This window comes from Ammospiza caudacuta, chromosome 9, assembly GCF_027887145.1.
Source record: "Ammospiza caudacuta isolate bAmmCau1 chromosome 9, bAmmCau1.pri, whole genome shotgun sequence".
In the NCBI taxonomy this organism is placed as follows: Eukaryota; Metazoa; Chordata; class Aves; order Passeriformes; family Passerellidae; genus Ammospiza; species Ammospiza caudacuta.
Window position 1 is genome coordinate 19979960 of NC_080601.1, and position 21425 is coordinate 20001384.

Below are 21425 nucleotides of genomic sequence, written 5' to 3' on the forward strand. Positions count from 1 at the left end.
GAGGAATTGCCTTCACATTACACACATTATCTTCCTACAAAGCAGCAATTGTTTTTTGCAAATAACATAATATTAAATAATTGGTAGAATTTTTGCGTTTCCTGCATAGTCCAGTCTAATGGAATCTAGATGAATATTGATGGTTTTCTTCTGCATAATATCACCACATAAATCCCCATGTCAGCTACTAGACTTGGGCTATAATACTGCTTTACAATGCATCCACCGACTGTAAATCAAAACAACCAACACAAGAAACTCTTTGGCAAATGTAATTCAGTACATTCGCATGAGGGTCTACAGATGGTGGTGGAAGAGGATTAGACTGCCCAGTCCTTTGCATAATTCTGCTTTTCTTTGTATTTTCCTGGTCAAACTACATGCTGTACTTATGAACTTTCCAGACCAATTCAATGCCTGGTGGAAATCCTCTTTTACCAGTGGAGTTAAACCAGCAATAGATTTGGCCTTCCAAGAGTCAAATCAAGCCAGCCATGAGTGAGACGACTAAATTCTGCTTTCAGACTCTAGCTCATGTCCACAAGTTTAGTGAAACACCATTAGAAAAATAAGCATTTCTGAGCTTCTGGCTTCTCTCAACCTGGGCCCTGGGCTTCAGGTGGCCAAGTGTGAGTTGTGACACTCCTTTTCTCTAGCTTCCTCAGGAGCTTCTCTTTGCTGATCCTGGGGTTTCTTGCCTGTGCACTACCTCCTGAGTGAATCTGTATGGTGCACAAGTAGAGCAGAGGTTGTACTGAGAGACTAAAAGAGAGACCATTCTAACAGGGTTCAGCATCTATCTGGTGTCTGTGAAGGAAAACAGAAGGAGTGGTGAAAGCATTTGCTTAGAAATTGAACAGAATTTTCTTCTCTCACAGAGTAAGATCAGACAACAGGCCAAATTCTTGTTGTGGTGATAGTGTAATCACTCCGCTATATGAAGCAGGTTACTCAGAGGTAAGATGTGCAGAATGACACTTTTAATAGATCAGAAGTAACCTCTTGGATTTTATTCTGTACAGGAACAGATTTTAGCTCTATATCTTCTATGTAAATGTCCCCCCAAACACCCTTATTCATTTGGGCACCCCATTAAAGAAGACACAGACCTATAATCAGCTAAAGCCATGCAGCGGCTGAAAAAGTTAAGTGAAAGGGGCCTTTGGGATCAACACAGCTGTTTACTGAAGGTGGATTTCATACATACAAGTTAAACTTGGAGACAGAATACCAAGTCCACTACCACATCTCCTCAGAGGCTTGGAACTTTGGATTTTATACATGATGTTGGCTGTAGAGATTGCTCCACTGTTCACTTTTATGCCCTTTGGGGGTTTTATTCTCAATCCTGTCTTTGTCCATGGACAATAGCCCATGAGTTTTATCTGAAACATCTCTAAAACAACAAGGATCTACTTTGGCAGACTTGGTGCCCTGGGGACAGGCTATAGCTGCCTTCATGTTTTCTTTGAGTAATTTTGAGGAAGTGTCAGTGCAAGGAACAGTTTATGAGTTTGCTGACAATACAGGATAATAAGCATTTCTATTGACATTCAGCCTTTGCAGAACAGTGTTTGTCCATCAGTTGTGAACCAAAATGAGCAGAGAATCCCTTGAGAATCATCAGGTGAGCATTTGGGATAAGGGGTAGATATTAGGGTGCACAATACAGGATTGAAGATGAAAAGATGGGACTGTATATTGGGTCTGGCTGGTAGGATGCAAGCATATGGATTTGAATGGAGGCCTATAAATTAGTAGGTGTATGAGCAGATGGGTGGGGAATCAAAGGGGGGGCCCATATAGCAGGGCTGTAATGGTTAGAAAATTAGGTGTTGAGCACAGATAATGACATGGTTGTCACCAGCAGTGGAGATCTGGAGAATGGGTGTTGGGCATATGTAAAATTGTAAAAGTTGGGATGCGGGTGAATTGAAGTCATCACAGGTACAGAGTTTAAGGTAAAAGGACTGAAGGCTAAGGACTAGGGAACCAAGCAATTATCCCAGCCAATCCTGAATTTGTCCATCTCAGTCTCAGCTGTCCAGAGGGCAATCAGATGGGCCCACATGAAGCCCCACACTTTCCACCACTCAGCGCAGTGAGAGCGCAGCTGGGCTTGTTTTCTTTGTTTGCCAACCAGTGACATGGAAAACGTTTGTTGCCTCAGAGTGCTTTTTTTTTTTGTCGACTGATGCATTTGGTAACTTTGTCAGATGTGACTTGTCCATACTGCTCCCCAGAGACAGGATTTGGGAAAGGAGGGGGAGGAGGAGGCGACTGGGTGGAGCTGGCATCCAATCCTCTCCAATACCATCATCCCATTGTAGTGCAAAACAGAAAGGAAACAAAACCCTAGAGTGAAAGAGGAGCATCAAACGTCAGAGGAACTCTGTCTGCCATTCAGGTGGTGGGGAGGGATGGGACTTGGAGTTTTATTTTTGTAGGGTTTTTTAATTATTATTTTGGTTTTTTTGTTGGTTTTGTTTGCTTGGGTTTTTTAGAAAATTGGGGATTTTTTTGTTCCTTTTTACAGACCTTCATGACAAAGCATAAAAACACAGTTATATTTATATATCTATTTATATATTTCTTCATTTCGTCGGTTTGTTTGTAAATGTTGCTCCATTCTCCTGTCTGAGCTGATTGTGTGTCACAGAAATTGTGGGTGTATGTGTGAGGTTCTTCCCAACTCAGGCCTGCAAAGTCACCACCTGTGAGGTGCAGCCAACTCTGGGGGAATCCATGCTGGAAAGTGGGGATGAGGTGCACAGAGAAGCCCTCATGGGGTGCAGATCTTTACTTGGTCCTTTCTTCATTTGCCAGATGGGCCAGGTGCTGCCATCTTTGCTCTAGCCAGACTGTTCCCTCTGTCCAGGGAAAGAGGGTGAGCATCACAGGTTACATAAAGAGTCCACCACAGAAGAGTATATCTTTGGGGAACAGTGTTTCACAAGCGGCATTCTCCCGTGCTTCCCTGGCCCTTACCGCTCCCAGAAAGGGGTCCTGTAAGGCAATGGTTGCCAGCTGCATTGCTTCCCAGTGCCCCTGGAGTCCTGGAAGCTGAGGGGACTTGGCATGGCTGAGCTTTACCCAGGGGTGTTGGAGGGCTCCTGCAGGGGAAGCCACTTGGCCGCAGGCTGTTTCCGCGGGGGCGGAGGGCAGGGGGAATGAGGGGGTCTCAGTCTCGTGTGGTGAGCGTTCGGTCTGGCGCCTTCGTGGCGAAGAGGAAGGAACTGGACTGTGGGGAGGAACGGAGAAGGTCTCTTCACCCTTCCCAGGGATGGAGGGAGGTGATCAGACAGGTACAATGTGGAGGCCTAAGCTGTCGCCCTGCAGTTTCATGTGGTTTCCATGGTAACTAGTGGCGGTCATAGGCAGCGGCAGCAGTGGGAGGTGCGGAGCCCCGGGATGTGGCACTATAATAATAAGGGGAACCTGAAAGTTAACACAGGAGAAGAATGGACTGGTTGAAAGGACAAACAGTAAACAAAAAAAAACCAAAACTAAACAAAAAACAGAAACAATCAAACTAAGAAAAGAAATTAAGGACAACTGAAAACAAAAAGAAAGGTAGAAAGAAAGAAAAGCAAAAGAACCAAAAGAAGAACTTGGAGACTGAGCTCCTAATGGGATTAGCGAAAGGCAGTAAGTGGAAGCCAACTGAGGGCCATACTTCAGTCGATACATGCTATGGTGGCCTCTGGATAGGACACCCCTCTACGGGAAGGAGATCTTTTTGCATCCTCTGACAATCAATGAATAAGCCCATGAGCATTTGTGCAGGTTTTGGCTGGGGTAGAGTTAGTTTTCTCCACAGTGGCTGGTAAAGGGCTGTGTTTTGGATTTGTGCTGAGCACAGGGTTGATAGTACAGAGATGTTTTTGCTATTGCTGAGCAGGGCTCACATAGAGCCAAGGCTTTTTTGCTTCTCCTGCTGCCACACCAGTGAGGAGTCTGGGGATGCATGGGAAGGAAAGAGAGACAGCTGGGACAGATGACCTGAACTGGCCAAAGGGATATTCCAGACCAGAAAATATCCTGGTCACTATCTGAAAACAGGGGAGGAAGGAGGAAGGAGAGATGTTTGGAGTGACACTGTCTGTCTTCCCAAGTAACCATTGTGCATAATGGGGCTCTGGTCTCCTGGAGATGCCTGCCCATGGGAAGGAGTGAATTCATTCCTTGTTTTGCTTTGCTTGTGTGTGTGGCTTTTGCTTTTAAACTGTCTCAGCCCAGGAATATTCTAGTTTTTATCCTTCCAATTCTCTCCCTGATCCTCCTGGTGGGAGAGTGAATGGGTGGCTGCATGGGGCTTGGCTAATGCCTGGGGCTAAACCACAACAAACACTGCAGCACGATATGGCACACCTCATCCATAGCCACAAAGAAAGTGTCAGGGCCAGATGTTCTGAGTGCATCTGACAAAGTGACTTTAAAACCAGTAGGGGAGAAAAGAAACAAAATTACAGTGTTTTATTAATTGGGACTGGGGTCACAATTGGCATGGAAGCTCTTTAGATGGTTATCGAATGTGTGTTACATAGTGATTGATTATTAAGATCACATTTACTGCAGTTTAACGGCACTGGAATAAAAATGTGCATCTATTATCCAGTTGTTAAACCTCAGTAAATACATAGATAATAATCTCAACTGATTTATTTTACATATAGTAAATATCTTCCTATTCCCCTGCAAAGAAATGTTGTATTAGAAGCTAATGTCTTATAGGAAGTTTTTTCCCTTCTGAAAAAACCCTTGACTATTTCTGAGCATATCAGTGACTGGAGATGGATATATATCCCTGCATGGGAACTCTACTGACTATTATAAATCTTGTCTCCTGCTCTAGACATTAGTCCAACTTTGTCCAGTAGGAAGAAATTCTATGAGATTTAAAGATTTCCTAGGAATTGACTCTGGATTTAGCCTGGGAGAGGAGTGAAACCTTACCTGAATTTTTAACCAGGCCTTGAAAGTATGCTGGTTGTGGCTTAAGAGTAGCAGAACCTAAATTTACCTTTTGATATAATTTGTTGATGTAAGTGTGGATGCAGCCCATGGAGAAGCCAGAGCCAGAACTCGAGTTCTGAACTGTCTCATGAAAGAGGAATCCACTTCAGAACTGGTACAAAATATGCATGCGGTATATACCCATGTCAAACTGGACTGGAGAGTGAGGAAAAAGGCCTCTCACCTACCCAAATACTTGAAACCCCTCTTCAGAAACAAACAAACAAACAAAGAACCCAAAGAGAACAAAGAAAAGAAAACAAAGAGACAAACAGAAGGAGCGCGAGGCTGGGGGCGTGCTGTGGGAAGGAGGTACTCACTTAGTAATGCAGGGTTGCTGAACCGCCAGGCCTCGTTGTAGGTCGTGTACTGAGGGTGGCTGTAGGGATTGCCTGAGAACTCGCTCCCTGGAAGAAACCAAGGAAGGTGTGAAATGCAGTAAGCAATAAAGATTAATGTCTGCTGTTCCATCAGACCAGTGTTCATGCTGAATCCATTTGCCAGCAGGAAAACTGGAGCATGTAGCTTCCTTGTCTAACTGGAACTCTTCCATTCAAGGCACTGCTGTGCCTGTTCAGTGCAAAGTTGCTTACCCATACCATTAAGCATCACAAAATTGACATCTTCACAATCAAGAAATCAGTTCAAATTCAATAATACAAATAAATTATTTAAGTGGGGTGGCTTTTCTCCTTTTTTTTTTCATTGCCTTCTGTCTTCCAATTCTCAAGCTGCAGTAGGACTGCATATGCAAGTTTTTATGCACTTAATTATCAGCTTTCTTATCAATAACATTGAAGGTTCTCCAGTAGCATCGAGACAGCAGGCATGGAAGGTTAATGGGACAAGCTCACAAGAAACTCTTTGGAGCTAGCAGTGCTGTTGATAGCAATACGTATTGCTAATTTTTTTTTTTTTTATTAGGGTACTGAGGGTGATGGCATAATTGTGAAGAAGAGTATCATTCATTTTTGGAAATGTTCTGAGTTGGCTGTGCTTAGATACAAAACAAAATGGAAGACACATGAATCACTTTCTTTCTTACTCTGGATGATGGTATTAGTCAGAAAAGTGATTCATACATGATTAACCTCTCTTTTATGCTTAGTTAGTGAATTATAGAGAAAGCTTCCTGCATTCTAGCTCTGGAAAATGTTTTTCTAATGATTAGCACTTTAGGTACTGTGCTGAATCTGAAAGACAAGTTGTGCTACAGCTCCCCTTTTCACATTAGGAAAATGGGCCCAAAACAAAATACTTCCAAATTTTGTGACCTAGTAACGGCTCTGAACCCAGATGTGAATGGTGCAGAGTCTTCTAAAACATTCAGTTTTATTGTGCAGAAGGAGTTGAGTCTCCCTGTTTCTTAGAAGGCTGTGCAGGGTATTTGGTAACTGAAGGGGTCTGGTGCTGCATTCAAAATAAACAAATCTCCAAACTTAAACATGTATGCTTCTCTTATGGAAAATCATGACATGATCTGATCATAAGCTCAATTTAATGTAGTATCAACAAACTGTGGACAATTAAGGCCATGTGAAAGGCCTTACGTGCTTAGAATACTGTAGGTATTAGCTTCTAGTCTGCCTGAAGGCAGAGGTGGAATTGTTCAAACAGAAGTGTTTGAGAAGCACCTGGCAGTTCCTGCTAGATAGCATGGAAGAGGAAAAGAAGGTAATGCAAGATGGGATGGATGCCTGTGATACAATTACCAAAGAATGTCAATTAATTATGGCATAATCTCTGCAAATCTCCTCTCACTGGAGTATTAAAGCCAAAACCACAGATTCTCAGATGGTGGAAATGAAGTCTGTTCAAGTTAGGGGATTTGCACTGCTTTAAACTTGAAGAGAATCTTTCCAGCAAGGTTTTTAGAGGTACTCAGGGTGATAACCAAAGTACTCAGTGCAAAATTGAGTATGAATCAAACGAAATAATAATCCAAAGATATTTTAGTCACAGGAGCATTTAGTTTCAGTATAAAACCTCATTTTGTGTGAGAGTTCTTGCTAACTACTGTTTTAGTGATGATAATTCAGCATAATTCCATAGCTAGAAACATCCTGCAAGGAAAATTGGCAACTAGCTAGGAAGGAATAGGTGAAACCTGTGAAGATGACCGTGCAATGCACGGTCCAGATTTTTCTCTACTGAATTGACTTATCTCTGGAGTATACTGGAATTGGTTTGCTTCCCAAAGAAGGAGAAAAAAACTATCCTTATGAGAATTTCTGCTTTTGAAGTGTTTCATATGACATAACTGTATGGAGAGACATTGTTCTGGTATTTCAAGACTTTTCTCTCACTCCCTGCTGAGTTGACACACTAAACTGTTTATAGTGTTGCTAAAGCATGGGTTAAGCACAGGAGAAAGAGCCACAGCTATGGAGCGTGGGGAGGAGGGAGGGCAGCCACTGGAAACAGTGTTTATTGACGAGGAGTGAAAGCATGCATGCAGCAGGATAATGAGCTTTTGAGCTCAACTGTGACCAAGAGGAACTGAGCTATCGCCTTCCCCGATCACTAATGAAACAAGTGTAATTTCCTCATCAACATTGGATTCTGTTTAACGACTCCCTGCCGCTGCCGTCCCCAGCCCTCTGCAGGCTCTGCACTGCTCTGTGTAAACTTCAGTTCCTGCAGTGGATGCTGACTGCACTAAAACAGTTTGCAGAAACTTGATGTCCTTTCTGGGAAAGAGGAATAATTGAGACAGGAATCAAAGGTATTCTGTTACCTTTGTGGGAAACTTCTCTCAGATGTGTAGGTTAAGTGTAGCCCAATACCTGATTCATCTGTCTGAGTGACTAAGCCCTGCTTTTCCAAGTGTGTGCTCAGGACCACTGGCCTTCGTCCATGTTTACAGCCTGGGACCTGAAGTTACAGGAAGGGCAAATGCAGGGATATGTATCTTGTCATCTGCATAATCCTCAGAGACATTTGCATTTGTTGGCCATGCTGCATGAATGCAGTGCAACAGGAGACACGGTTTTCTCTAGACTATGTGAGTAGAAGTCTAGTGAAAGGTTGTCATGGGTAGAAAATAGCAGCTTTGATTAGCACTGGTTAAGCAATCTTCTCAGAAACAGTTTTCCATTGGAAAATGCTGTCTCATTGAAATGGAAATGTCTTGCTAAAGCTTGTCAGCTTCAATAGAGTTTTGGAAAGAAAAGTTCTGAAGTTATTGCAAATTGAAACAAAGTGTTATGTTTCAACTTTCTTGTTTTGTTTCATTTTGCCTTTCTTATTTAATTTAATTTCCTTTCAGTTCTTTCATTATTTTAATATGCCTTGACATCTAGAACATGTTGATGTTATTGAAATGTTTCATCCTGATGTTTGCAAACTGAACTGTTGCAGGGTTCTGACTCCTCATACCAATGCAAGATGAAAGCAAATATCAAGGAATCAGAATTTTGAATGGGTTAGAAATCTGATTTCTGAACAGTTGTGTGTTTTGCTCTGCACCTTTGTTAAAAGAGGACAGAGCCTCTTTCCTATGTTTTCTCACATCTGAACAATAGGTTTGTTTGCATGTTAGTGGCTTTCTTAAAGATACTTCCTGAGTAGTCATATTGCTGGCTTCTTGTTTCCAGTGTAGTTAAAGCACTGGCTTCTGAACTTTCTTGGCCTGAGGGCACATAACAAACCATTGGCATCATTGTATTGGATTGTTCAAACTGGGCTCCTGACAGAGGTTGCAAGTCAGCACAGAGGATTGATCTCAGGAGGCCTGTATTCTGTGCAATCTGTGCTCAGGGAATCTTTACTAACACTATTTCTTGGCATCTGTATTTAAATCTTAATGGTTTAGTCTTCTAATACAGAAATGATGAGGCATGAAGTGAGCCTAGCAGGTGGCAGGCTCAGAAAAAATAAGGGATATAGTTTTCACAAAATATGTAGTTTAGCTATAGAACTTTTTGCAAAAGGTTTCTGTGCATGTTAAAGTCTTATATGGGCTCAGGAGACATTTTTTACATTTTTAGATGGAAAACCTATCAAGGGTTTCATATTAAATAGAAAGAAATCTGGCTTAAAAAATTTCTTAGCTGCAACACGGAGGCTTGGAGATCTTTCAAGAAAGTACCAATACATACTTGCTCTACTCTTACACCCTTCCCCATATTTCCCCTGTTGGCCCCTGACACAAAGTAGTGGCTGCAGAGGTCTGCAGAGTGACCCATTAAAGGAAAATCTTCTGTTTCTTCCCAGGAAACCTCTTTATCTCCATCTTGTTGGCTTCAGTCGCACTAGAAAACAGGAAGAAAAGGGCTTCCTGGCTGGGTCTGACCAGTGGGGTATGACTGAAACAGCCAGAACCTGATGCTCTGTTGAAATATGCAGTAACTACTGCAGGATGCCCAAGCAGGCCACTGGAAAAACTCCCTCTGATTAAATGTTGACATCAGATTTAATGTGAAGATATCCATTTGACCAGAATAATTTTTTTTAACTTTGAAGTATAACTTAACTTTTTCTTTGTGTATTATTCTATTCATTTTGTTTTGGGGAATATTTCTGGGTTGCCTTTTTTTTTTGAGGACACTACTATCTTATATGCAGCCTCCACATCAAGGAGCTGAAATACCTTATTCTTGGATAAGTGACCCCTGATATTAGTGGTCTTAAAAATTATGTCCCAGTTTAGGAGTCAGTATCATCCTTGTAATGACGACACTAAACTTACATAGTAATCACTGAACAGTTTCTACTCAAAGAGCCAGCTGTTTTGATATTATTAATAATTTCCATATGCTGTGACCTCCTATAAGTTTTGATCAGAAATGATCTAAATATTGCCAACTGAATTTACCTATTGTTACTGGGGGGAGTTGTGTGTGGGGTGTTAATTGATCTTATGTTGTCTTAGTGCATGTCTGATTCTGGATAATGAATCCTTCCTGAATAATTTAGTGTAGGACATCCCTAAAATTTGCCACCAGAATAGGTTGCCCAGAGTAGTTGTGGATACCCAGTCCCTGAAAGTGTTTAAGGTCAGGCTGGATGGGGCTTTGCACATCCCCTAAAGATGTCCACTGATGACAGGGTGGTTGGAACTAGGTGACCTTTAAGGTCCCTTTCAACTCAGGCAGTTCTATGATTTGTCACTTTAAGATGTTAAGACTTTGACCTGAAAACATTTCCTAAGAGTTATATTTTCACTGTCCTCACTGATGTTAATGTTCATTTAGCTATCTATTCTGAGGTCTGGGTCAGAGTTAAGTTAGGCTTTCCACTCGTAAGGCCTGGCAAATCATATGATAGTTTAAGAGCTTTCTGTCCTCAACTTGTTGCTGCTTTAGTTCTGGACTCATCCCTTCAGAAGCAGAGGCTGCAGAATGGCTGTGTACCTGCCCCTTAATCATCACAACTCACAGCCATGGGCCGTGAAAAGCAGAAATCAGTGGCAGATGAGTTCTGAGTTCGGAACTACCATGTCTGAGAAAAATCCTGCCTCTTCATTTATCTACTGGGGACAACTGTCATCAGAGGAGAGTGGGCAATAGAGCCTGAGGTAATAAACTCCTCAATTTTCCTAGAGTAAATGGTTCTCTCTTCTTCTGAAAGAGTGGGAGAATCCAAATGCTGAGATAAGGTATTTCTCCAAAGCATTGGGTATCAAAGAAAGTTCATCTTTGGATGTAGGATTAGGTTGGTAATTTCCTGGACTGGAGGCACTATTTTACAAACAGGAGGTGGTTAAGTAGTTGGTTGCTAAGAGTGAATAGTTAGTTTCTCATGAAATGCTGTTAATAATTTCTGAGTTCTTAGTAAGTTTAGGCTATATAGACAGTAGGTCTTCAAATACTGCAGGTATTAAATTGCCATTGATAATTTTCATCTTGATGGCCATGGATTTAGACAAAAGGTGAGGTGTCACCCTTAGTTAGTGGATAGGTGAGTATCTTGAGCCATGAGCAGTACATAATAATCTGCATGGGTCATTGGAAAATAATTACATTAGTTAATGAATACTAGGGTTAATTAATTACCAATTAATTGCCACAGGTTATAGCTAGCTAGCTGCCCATAGCAGCAGTGAATCAGTTACTAGGGTGAAAGAGATACATTACAAAAAGGGTTGTTAGCTACATTGGTTATAGGCTCTTGATGGTTTCTTTATGAAAAGAATAGCTCTTCATGTCAGCAAAGCAATAGCCAAGCCAGCTGTGAAAGCTCTCACAATGCTGGTAAGCGTTCAGACATGTGTGCACCATTACTGAGGGCTGGCAGCTGACTTACCAGGAACCATTCCTGCAAGAGTTGATGTTGGGTAGCTGCCTTGTCCAGTTGGGGGAACATGGGGTGGGTAGCCAGGCAAGGTGGTGCTTGCCATATCACGACCTGGAAAGGGAGAGAATCAGGACAGGTGATCAATACAGATAAGATCTTTCAATATTGATTTGGTATCATCTCTTGTCCCACTGTCACATGACTTGATAGGCAACTGCTGCACAGCCTTCTCTTACATGAGTTCTGTCTGCTCACTGAAAATTTTGGGTGAAGATTGGGGCACTTTTGATCTCACACTGTAAGGATGGATGTAAAAACTTAGCTTTGATGAGGCTCAAAAGAATTTGGTTTGATTTTGGATCTATTTTAACTAAATCAAAATGGCCTTGATCTGCACAGAGAGTGGCAGCATATTCATTGCCAGAGTAGCTGAGGTCCTGTCTATATGCAGTGGATGCGGTTCCAAAACTGTGGTGATGTTGCTTTAGGGCATGATCAATGTGCAAGGCACTGGGAAGTGATCCAAGAGTTTTCTGTGCCTCTCTTCCCACCTTTGTAATTCACCTGCATATGGTTTTAGGCAAGTCACTTTACCTCTCTGTGCTTCTTTTTGTGCTGCAAACTCTTTGGTGCAAGAGCACACTTTTAGTACATTTGCATAGTGCTTAACATGAGACCAATAATGGTTGGACTCCTTCCAGGTATTGGTGTACTATATGTAATAATAGGATCGTGCAAATTAGTTTGAGTCTCACTTCATTTTTATCGCAGGTACAAGTGTTTTTGTTTATAATACTTTAAGTTGTGATAACTTTTCATCACCAAAGAAGCAGAGAGGGGTGTGGATTTGGTGTACGATTGTAGATTATTTTTCCTCTCTTAGAAAGTGCAGCTGGGGGTTTCTTGGTTGATGCCAGAGGCATTTCCTCATTTGGACTGGTTAGCCTGAAAATGGGCCAGCCAGAAGGGCATTTGCTGTTAGTGCTTATTGCATTTAAATGAACTAAAATAATCTCAGAAGCTGCTGGGAGTTTCAAGCCAAAGCAAAACAAAACAAACAAAGAAAAATAAAACAAAACAAAAAGCTAAATAAATTAAGATAATCTTTCCCCCACAGCTGCTGAGAGATTTACAGCTCAACCTCCAACACTGCCTACTGAGATGTCAGCCTGTTCCAGGCATCAAAAGCCTTTCACATTCCCTAGGTGAACTATAGCTCACCAAGAAGTTTGTGCTATTTGTTATTCTTTTGTTAAATTTTGTCTCTCCTGGCAAGAGTCTGATTCACCTTTAGGAGTGACAGGCTAAGTAAAGCCCATTAACACCACTGCAGTCACAGGAACCATGCTGGGATATGCCAATGAAAGAAGAAGTGTTTGGTTAGCTCTACTACCGGCAGAATGATAACTGATAAAAGCAGGCCCTGGAACAAGCATGAACCTTGGCTGGGGAATCAGAAATAATTAACAGTTACAAGGCAAAGCAAAAACTAATAAGCATGGAACATTAACCTGAAGGGAGGAAGTTTCTCTGGGATGAGGTAGGCTAAACCAGTGCCATTGCTTTCACAGTTTTGAGTAAGGTTTACTGAGGTGATTTCCTCAAGAAAACAGAAATGCAAGTTCATTCTTTCTTCCAGAAGAGGTTCCCTATCAGTGGCTGAAGGACATAGTTTATGTCCTCTTAGACAACCGCTAAGCCATTTTCCAGCCACTCCCCAATACTGATAAAAATAAATACATAATGTATCAGGGATTAATATTCTACACTCTTTTACTCTTTTATCGCCATCATTCCTTTAGTGACTTGTTGCTGTATGTTAAACTTTATGAATAACACCTAGTAGATGTAGTCATATTTTTCTCACTTTGGTTTAAGGCAAGAAACTTTTATGCTTAAAAATCTTGTGCTTTTAGTTTCATTTATTGACTAACCTGAGAAATAACAAGTGATGAGTGAGAAAACAGTGTCACTGAAAAGTTAGAGATAACATTATCTAGCTGCAGGCAAAATTAATTCATTTTGACACTTTCATTCAGGTGGGATCACATATACACTTACTCTGCTACTTGATGTGTGCACATATGCCCTGTGTTTTTATTCAGACATGAGCACACAGAGGTTGATGTTCAAAACTGAGCATGGAAAATTTGTTGGGAAGTGATCATTTGTCAGAATCCCAGTCTTGAAAAAGAAGATAACAAAGAAGTACTTTATCAGTAACATCAGTAAGACTCCCACAGAGAAACTCTTCAAATGCTGTTACATACAAACAGGCCCCTTCCATAACCTTCTGTCATTACAAACAGGTAGACAGGATTATTAAATTCTTGTACTGCAGGGCTATGGCAAATCTAGCTCATAACATGCTTCCAACTGCAGCCATTCTTCTTCCTGCAAGAACTTTCTGAGTGAGGAACAGCACTTGAATCACTGTGACATTGCGCTTTTGAACATTTTTGTTCCAAGTCTAATTCCCTCTAAGAGTCTTAAGGCATGTGCCTCTCAAGAAACACAGAGCCTTCTAGGCTAGAAGATGGTCATATATAACAGTATCCCCAGATAGATCTCTGCTTTGGAGCCATTTCTTGCCTTAGGAAGTGCCCAGAACTCAGAGGCTCTTACTGGCTGCAGTAAGGTAGGACCAAGATGCTCTTATGAACACAAGCCTTCTTACTTGCTGTTTTCCTACATGGAGGTTTAGAAATGGAAATCTCACGTGACAAGACAAAGGAAGGATATTAAGTCAAAAGAGAAAAATAATATAGGAACATGAAGAAGGCAGAAGTAAGAAACACGTTTCTTGAGTGTTAGGAAGAAGATATGTTTCTTGAGTATTAGTGTGGTCTGCACTAAGTCTTATCTTTTCTGAAAAAGCCCAGATTACATTGTTTGAAAAATAGTCAGTGGTCACCCAAGACGATACCCACTATTTCACCCAAGTCACCCCTGAGATTCTGCAGCAATGTTGCTTCTGTCACCTTGTTCAGGAGTTTCCCTTAGTACCTACCTGAAACTTGACCTTCCTCCTCATCTTTCCCTCCTGCCTGCTGCTCATAAATGCTGCCATCTTCTGCAACCTATTTCTTCACTTCTGCTCTTCTCTTAAGGGCCACCTGCTCTTCCCTTAAATGCTACCTCAGCTCTGTATTCCTTTGGCTGGAAAACACAGTCTTTCACACATCCTTCTTGCTCTTGACATTCAGACATGATGCTGGGTTTCTTAAATGCTTGATCTGCTGTGTGCAGGCGCCAGCTCACATTGACACTCCCAAATCAGGTGACTCAAACACTGCTCACAGCACAGCTATGGCAGTGCTCACCAGCTGCTCGTGTCTATTTGATTTAGTATCTGCAACCCATGCTGAACAACCCAGGCAGGCCTAGAGCTGGCTGGAATCTTCACGCTGCTGTCATCTGCCTCAGGCTAGCTAACTGTGTTGTGCCTGCAGTACATGCCTACTCATGGCTATTGAGTCAACACAGGATTTTGCTGTATGAATGTTTCTATGCTAAGTCCCAAACCCAATCCAATTGGGACACCCAGTCACTTCTAGGTAGCTTCTTTTCCCATTTTATTTTATAAAGAAGGACAGCCATGAAAACTTTTGATTTTTCATGGAGCTGAGAACATACACTGCAGATGCAGACCTGGAACATGGTTGCTCTGGTTCCCACTTGCACTCAAAGAGCTTGCAGCATTTACTTGCCTCCCCATCAGACGAAACTGAACCCCTTGCCTACAGCATCCCCGCTCAGTTTGTGGCCAAGGCCGGTTACCTGCTATCAGAGGCTGGCTGCTGGACTGCCCAAAGTGGGCACCATGATGAAGGAAGGCACTGTAGCAAGGCGTGGACGCATCGTCTGAAAGGGCCATGTGGAAGGGCTGAAGATCAGCCTGCCCAGAGCCGACCGGCGTGGTGGGGGTGAAAGGGGTGAGAGAGGCTCCATGAGGCTCTTGCTTTATACTGAGGGGAGAGGAGAGGTTTTCTGTGGTAGGGTAAGGGATGGACACAGACAGACAAAGGGAACAGGGGAAGGAAGAGGAGGGTGGGGAAGGGAGGAGAGGAAGAACAAAATGGGTAAATGAAAATGGAGTGGTTAAAATCTACAGGGAAATTAATTTTAAAACAAAAATAAAAATAAAAAGGCTAGGAGTAGAGCAGAGGAGCCAGTGCTGAGACAACAGCAGTAAATATGCCTGGGGGCTAGGCTCAGACTGCAGGAATACCTCTGCAGAGCAGCAGGAGATGAGGGGAATGGAGTGCAGTGGCAGAGGGGAGGAATGGGAGGCAAGAAGAGAAGGAGGTGAGGGAGGGAACATGCAGGAGAGGGAGGACAGGAACAAGCATAGGATTGGGAAGAAGAATGCTCTGAAGCTTTTGTGCTCCCTTTCCTGCTGCTTTTTTTTGCTGGCCAAAGGCATATGAAGATGCTACGCTTACACAGTTTGGGCCCAAGGAAATGCACCACTTTTTCTCTTCAAACCCAAGGTAACCTTCCTCAGGAGAGTAGCCTTGCTATAAGCATCTATTAAACAGATTGCTGGGTGTAATGGCCAAAGCTTCTCTACCCAATTTCATAAAAGCTTGACAGAAATGGTATAGGTGGAGTTTGAGGTTAAAATACAAATGGGACTGTGCAATTAATAGGTGGATGGACAGATGGATCAATCAATTGATCTTGTTCACAGTGGCACATTTTGGAGATTTAACCATAAAAACAGTCAAGACTGACTCTGATTGCTCCCAGAGTGTAGTTTTGCCAGATAGATACCTTGACAGAGAGACATAATGGAAGAGAGGAAATGTAGGGGACTTGTAAAAGATCTAATTTTCATTGTTGTTTGCATTGGGCCTCCATTTCTGATCGATTGAGCTTTGTCACTGTTCCTAATTGGCTGCCAAGTATGATGTTTGGGAATTTAAGAACTCTGTGACCTAAAGCATGGGTACTCCAGAACACCCACTGCTGTTGGGTCAGCAGTAATAGAGTCCTGTATTTGGACACCTGAAAGCAAAGCATGGATGATGTGAATCAGATCCAATCCAAATTATCTACCAAACCATCCATCCTCAGGTCATCAAATTCAAGCTAATAAATGAAAGCCATCTCTCTGCTGTGATGGCAACTATTGCCAATGGCCTATGAAATAAGTTAGTTCTGGTGGTTTTGATTTATACAGAGAAATAGAAATGTGACATGTAATTAGGACATAAATCTGACTTCATTAATGTAGAACTGGCTTAATTAACTTTAGGCACCTTGTTGTGAGGCTGTAGTGCTCACCTAGACAATAAAGGGCTGGGCAATTTCTCTCTGTGAATGCTGTTTACCCTGAGATATTTGTTTCCTAAAGATTTGCTTCCTGGCAAAAATGATAGTTTGCCATCTGTGTTCTACTCCAAGTACTTCTAACATGGGTGGCCAGCAAAGGTCTCTCATCACCAAGATTTCTTTGCAGCAAAGACATACGCTCATGTTTCAATTAGTTGGGAAGGATCAGTCCTGGCCTAGAGGGATACACTTTGTCCTCACTTGGTTTACTAAGTGAAGTCACTGGTATGCTAAGTGAGCATCATCATTTCTTTTCCCTTTTTGGTACAAAGCTTTGTTTGCCAAGGACCTTTTGTGGAGGGTATGGGGAATGGAACTTGGAGTATCTGGATTTTGTTTTACAGTTACTTAAAGTCCCCAGAATAGGCAGCCCATCAGCACCCAGCTTCTGCCTTACAACCATACACTGTCCTGCTTGTCCCACTAGTGAGCCTTCATGTGCCAGAGCCAGTGTCTGTAGATCAATAACCCCCCCCAGCTATTTTTCTCCTGCATCCTCTGTCCTCTGCAAGGCAAAGAATGCACAGATTTACTTTCAGACCAAAGAGGCAGAGTCACCACCAGCATTCTGGGAGTGCTTGAAGCCTTTATCCAAATAATGTTGATACAAGATAATTTGGATGACTAGACCTATCTGCAGGCAGAGGCCCAGAAGTTCCCTGGGCTTTCACAGGCTGCAAGTAAAGGGATATTTTTCAAGGAAGTCATTTGACAGTGATACGTAAATAAACTGGGGACACTTCAGTCCTGGGCATTTTCCACACTCTTATTTCAACTCTTTTTATTATACAAGAGACAGCAGGTGTGGGGAACTGCTGAGGAGGAAAGGGCAGAGAATAAGGTGGACATGGAAGCGTGGGTGGGCAGAAGCAAGAGGTGCTATGGGCAGGGGTTAATCCTGTTTGCACAGCCCCCAGGCACGTTGGGTTTCCTAGTCCCTCCCCTGCTTTATTTCTCTTTTAAAGCATGGAATTTTCAGCTATAATCCTTCCTAAACCGCAGCATTTTTCAGGCGCTCTGTGTAAGTGAAACCATAATCTCTGGTAAAACAGAACCGCTTAAGCTGCTGTAGCATTAGGCCAATCTGATCCAGCCCCTGGATTTCCGCTCTGCCCAGCCACCACAGAGAGGATTTCAGCCTGAAAGACTGTGTAAAGCCCTTGCAATGGGAATAACAGTGCTAGGCCTTGCCTTGCAAAGCTGGGAAGGGTTAAGGGACCAGGAGCTATTTGTCCCAATGTTGTGAGGCTATTAAAACCCCTGTCAGACTCACAGCGGAGATGAGCCCAGCCCTCTCTTGAACACATCAAGGCTTATGAAGAAAAATTCCTCACACCTTCCAGAGCCATCGCCACTTACTCAGTGTGTGGGGGGATAAAGAAGTCAACAGTAACATGGCAAAGAGACTTGAACACAATAATGCTAAACACTCTTCTCTCTAATAGTGGAAAGGAGGCAAGGATAAGGTCAGACAGCGAATGATTGCACAACCAAAACTCAGACTTATATGTGTCTATTTGTCTATCTTTCCCTCTACACTCTGCAACTGCACAGACATAATTTATATCACATGTATCTTTACTGATGGATGGCATTTACCATTTTTTACTCCTTTGTTGTCCAACTCTCCACTGACTAAAAGCACCTGAATTCTGTCTCTGGTATAACTCCTGACACTGCTATGCTGGAATAATTGCCCCAGTAGTGAATTATAGCTCCAAAGCATGTCACTGTATATGAAATCAATTGATTGATCTATCTGTCCGCCTGTGAATGGCACAGTCTCATTTTTCATTTTAACCACCTCAAACTTCAGCTGCATCTTTTATGTTTTCAATTTTGATTTTCTCCATTCTCTAATTCTTTCATATTTGTGATGGAGAACTTGCCTCTGCCTATCCTAAGTCCCACTACTGCCAGCAAGCTGTAGAGCAGTGCAATTTTGGCTTGTCTATGTTTTGTTGGGAATGTTTCTTAGTAAGGCTCCTTCAGTGAATCCCAAGGTATATCTTTCTCCTAGGGCTGGAATACCAACCTGAAATCAAATGGGAGGAGAGTGGAGGGAAATGAGCAACCCCTTTCCAAATCAGCAGAAATATATTCCTGCCCCAATCTCCTTTATTCTTCTAAAAGGCAATATCCTTGTTTATAGGTGGCAAAAAAATATCACCCACTGTTGTGGTGGGGGAAACTTGAAAGTCATCAGAGTGGGGATATAGCTGGAAACATAGCAGAGGACAACATTTTGTGAATCACCTACTCCTCTCTTTCTGACTGTATTTTCTGAGTTATGGTTGTTTTTATTCCATTCTAGCCCTCTCTTCTGTTATTTTGGCGGAGAGCAAGAACTGGTGATCTCTAGCCTAAATTCCTACTGTGAATGAAGGGATTTTGGCCAGACAGAGTGAGAGGAAGATTCACAGCTTTGGGTTCCTATGGAGACTCATCTCAGCTTTTATCATGTTCTCTCCTGCTGAAGGCAAGGGAAGTGGGGTGGGAGTTGGTTGCAGGACTACATGAGCTGCTTGTTTTTCATTGCTATTTTCCTGGAGGATAAGCTATCTGCATCCAGTGCTCCTTTTCTTTATAGTACACAAAGAATACCAAGATGGCACATCCATGCGTGAGGGATGGCTCTCACACACCCACTCAACCCTGCTTACTATCTTGACAATGTTTCCTGTTCTTTGTCTTTTCCTGAGGTCTCTACCAAATAATTGTATGACCCCAGTGCCCCACCCTTCACAACACATATCCTTACAGCATTGCTTAGGAATCACTCTTTTATCTGTGAGGAACTGAGCCCAGAGAAAAATACTCAAGTTTGTGTAGGGGCCCTGTGCCAAAGCTGAATCTTATCTCAGGTGTTTTGAATTCTATCCTTGTACCCACCTCTGAAATGTCTTTTTTCTGTATTTGTGTTCTCTATGCCTTAGAAGAGTTTCATTGTGGTAAATAGAATGGGATTGGGTCCTCAGAACTCATAGACTGATGAGTTTACATTATAGGCAGTGGAGTTACATCACTTTCTCCCTTGTGGTGATCTTGCCTCAAATTCCAAAAGCCATACAAAAGACCAGACAGGACTCACACAGCATACTGTTCCTTTTGCTTACTGTCATATCAGAATAACCACTTTTCCTATTCTTAGTTTCCTAGGTTTTCTGTTGCGAGAGCATTTTTCAAGCTGGACATAAAATAAATACCATCCCGTGTTTTTTCTCTTCTCTGATCATAACAGACCCTTGCTAGAAGAACTTGTAGGTGTCCTATGATTAACCTGCTTCTCGTTATACCTTTCTTGTCTTCCTACTGACTGGAGAGTGTGCCTTGTGTGTTCAGATTTTTTCTGTTTGTGCACACATTCACCCATGTTCTTAACAACCTTGGGCTGCTTTCCCCTAAGAGTCAACGCTGTTGTGACATCACATCCCACGTCAAATTTTGTAATGTATTTTCTGTATTTTTTCATTTAACTGAATATTATAAATCTAGATTTTATGTCTAGTCTGATCTGATCAACTACTGCTTTCCAAGTAAACTGACATGCTAACTCTGTATATTACTTTGAAGAGAAAATTGTATACCCTTCATATAGAGTAAAACATGGAGCTTCCAGTAGACCTGTGATCTAGACTTACTCTTTGAAGCTACTTGAATCCTAATCACTTGGGAACTCTACTGGAGCCTATTTCATGTGGCTGTCAGTACATTTGTTTAAAGATGGAGCTGAAGAGGAAAGATATGCTTTGAAGTCCTGGGTGGAGGGGAGAAAGATATGCATGCAACTTGTGGACTTGACAAACGGAGAAGTTAAGTGGAGTTTATATTGTTGCCTTTCTTGAGTCCCAGCCCATTGGATCTGGCAATTTCTACCTGTCTTGAAATGTAGCATGTGCTTATTCCTTGCTGTTTTGTGACTTGAGTGTTGCCTCTTAAACAAAATGCTTTTGAAATATATACTGGGCAATGCAAAACCTGTTAGTTTTTCGTGCAGTCCTCATTATAGGTAACTCCAAGGTTCCATCATAATGGTATTTTACTGATCACAAGATAGGATAGATCTTCCTGGGTAGCCCACAGCAGTGGTAAAGTTAAAAAAATGGAACAAAGATTACTCTAAGCTTTCAATTTCTCTGAAAGACTGCAGTGGGCAATTTTGGTTGTACAAAAAGTGAGCCTGATTGAATCCAGTACAGTTGACTGACACCAAAAGTTATTAATGTCTGCTTAACTCAGGTATAAAGCACAGTCTTGCTACACTGGGCAAATGTATACATCGCAAGAATTTTTATCAAAGTCATACTCATTGGATCCTTCATTTAACTTGAGAAGAAAAGGCAAAACTTAAATTGCTGGAAAAACAATATAATACAATTATTTTCTCTAAAAAGTTCCCTTTTGTCCAGCAGCATAGAGTGTGGCAGCCTGCAATGCTGCCTCTTGCTGAAGAAAATTGGACTGGGAATGCCAAATCACTGCTATTGTCATTATATGACATTATTTTCACTCACTGCTCTTGTCCACTTAAATGCTAATTTAAGGAAAGCAAAGATATTATTTCTTTTAGGCCCATCCATTTCTGTGTTCTTCAGTTGAATATGCCTTTAAAGCCCACCAGCTGCTTTTTTCAACATCATAAAGTTACTGTCAGTGAAAATTCCACTGAATGCATATAAATAGTTTATGTGATTCCTTCCCCTTCACCCCTGTTCCTGTCTGTTTCAGGGATCATTCATCTGACCATCTATCACTCTCAGCCATTTGGTCCCAGAGAAGAATAGTAACACCTTTTGCTTTTACAAATTCCTTGACTAGATAAGAAGATGCTATCT

At 42.0% G+C, this 21425-nt stretch overlaps 1 protein-coding gene across 1 annotated transcript in view; it reads right to left on the reverse strand.

Moving 5' to 3' along the window:
- Positions 1 to 693: 693 nt before the first annotated feature.
- The window catches only part of PAX2 (paired box 2), an 85484-nt gene continuing 64752 nt past the window's right edge, over positions 694 to 21425 (reverse strand). The window contains 4 exon segments of the mRNA XM_058810923.1: positions 694 to 3419; positions 5337 to 5423; positions 11263 to 11364; positions 15034 to 15243. Coding sequence (XP_058666906.1) covers positions 3298 to 3419; positions 5337 to 5423; positions 11263 to 11364; positions 15034 to 15243 — 521 coding nt within the window. The 3' untranslated portion in view covers positions 694 to 3297.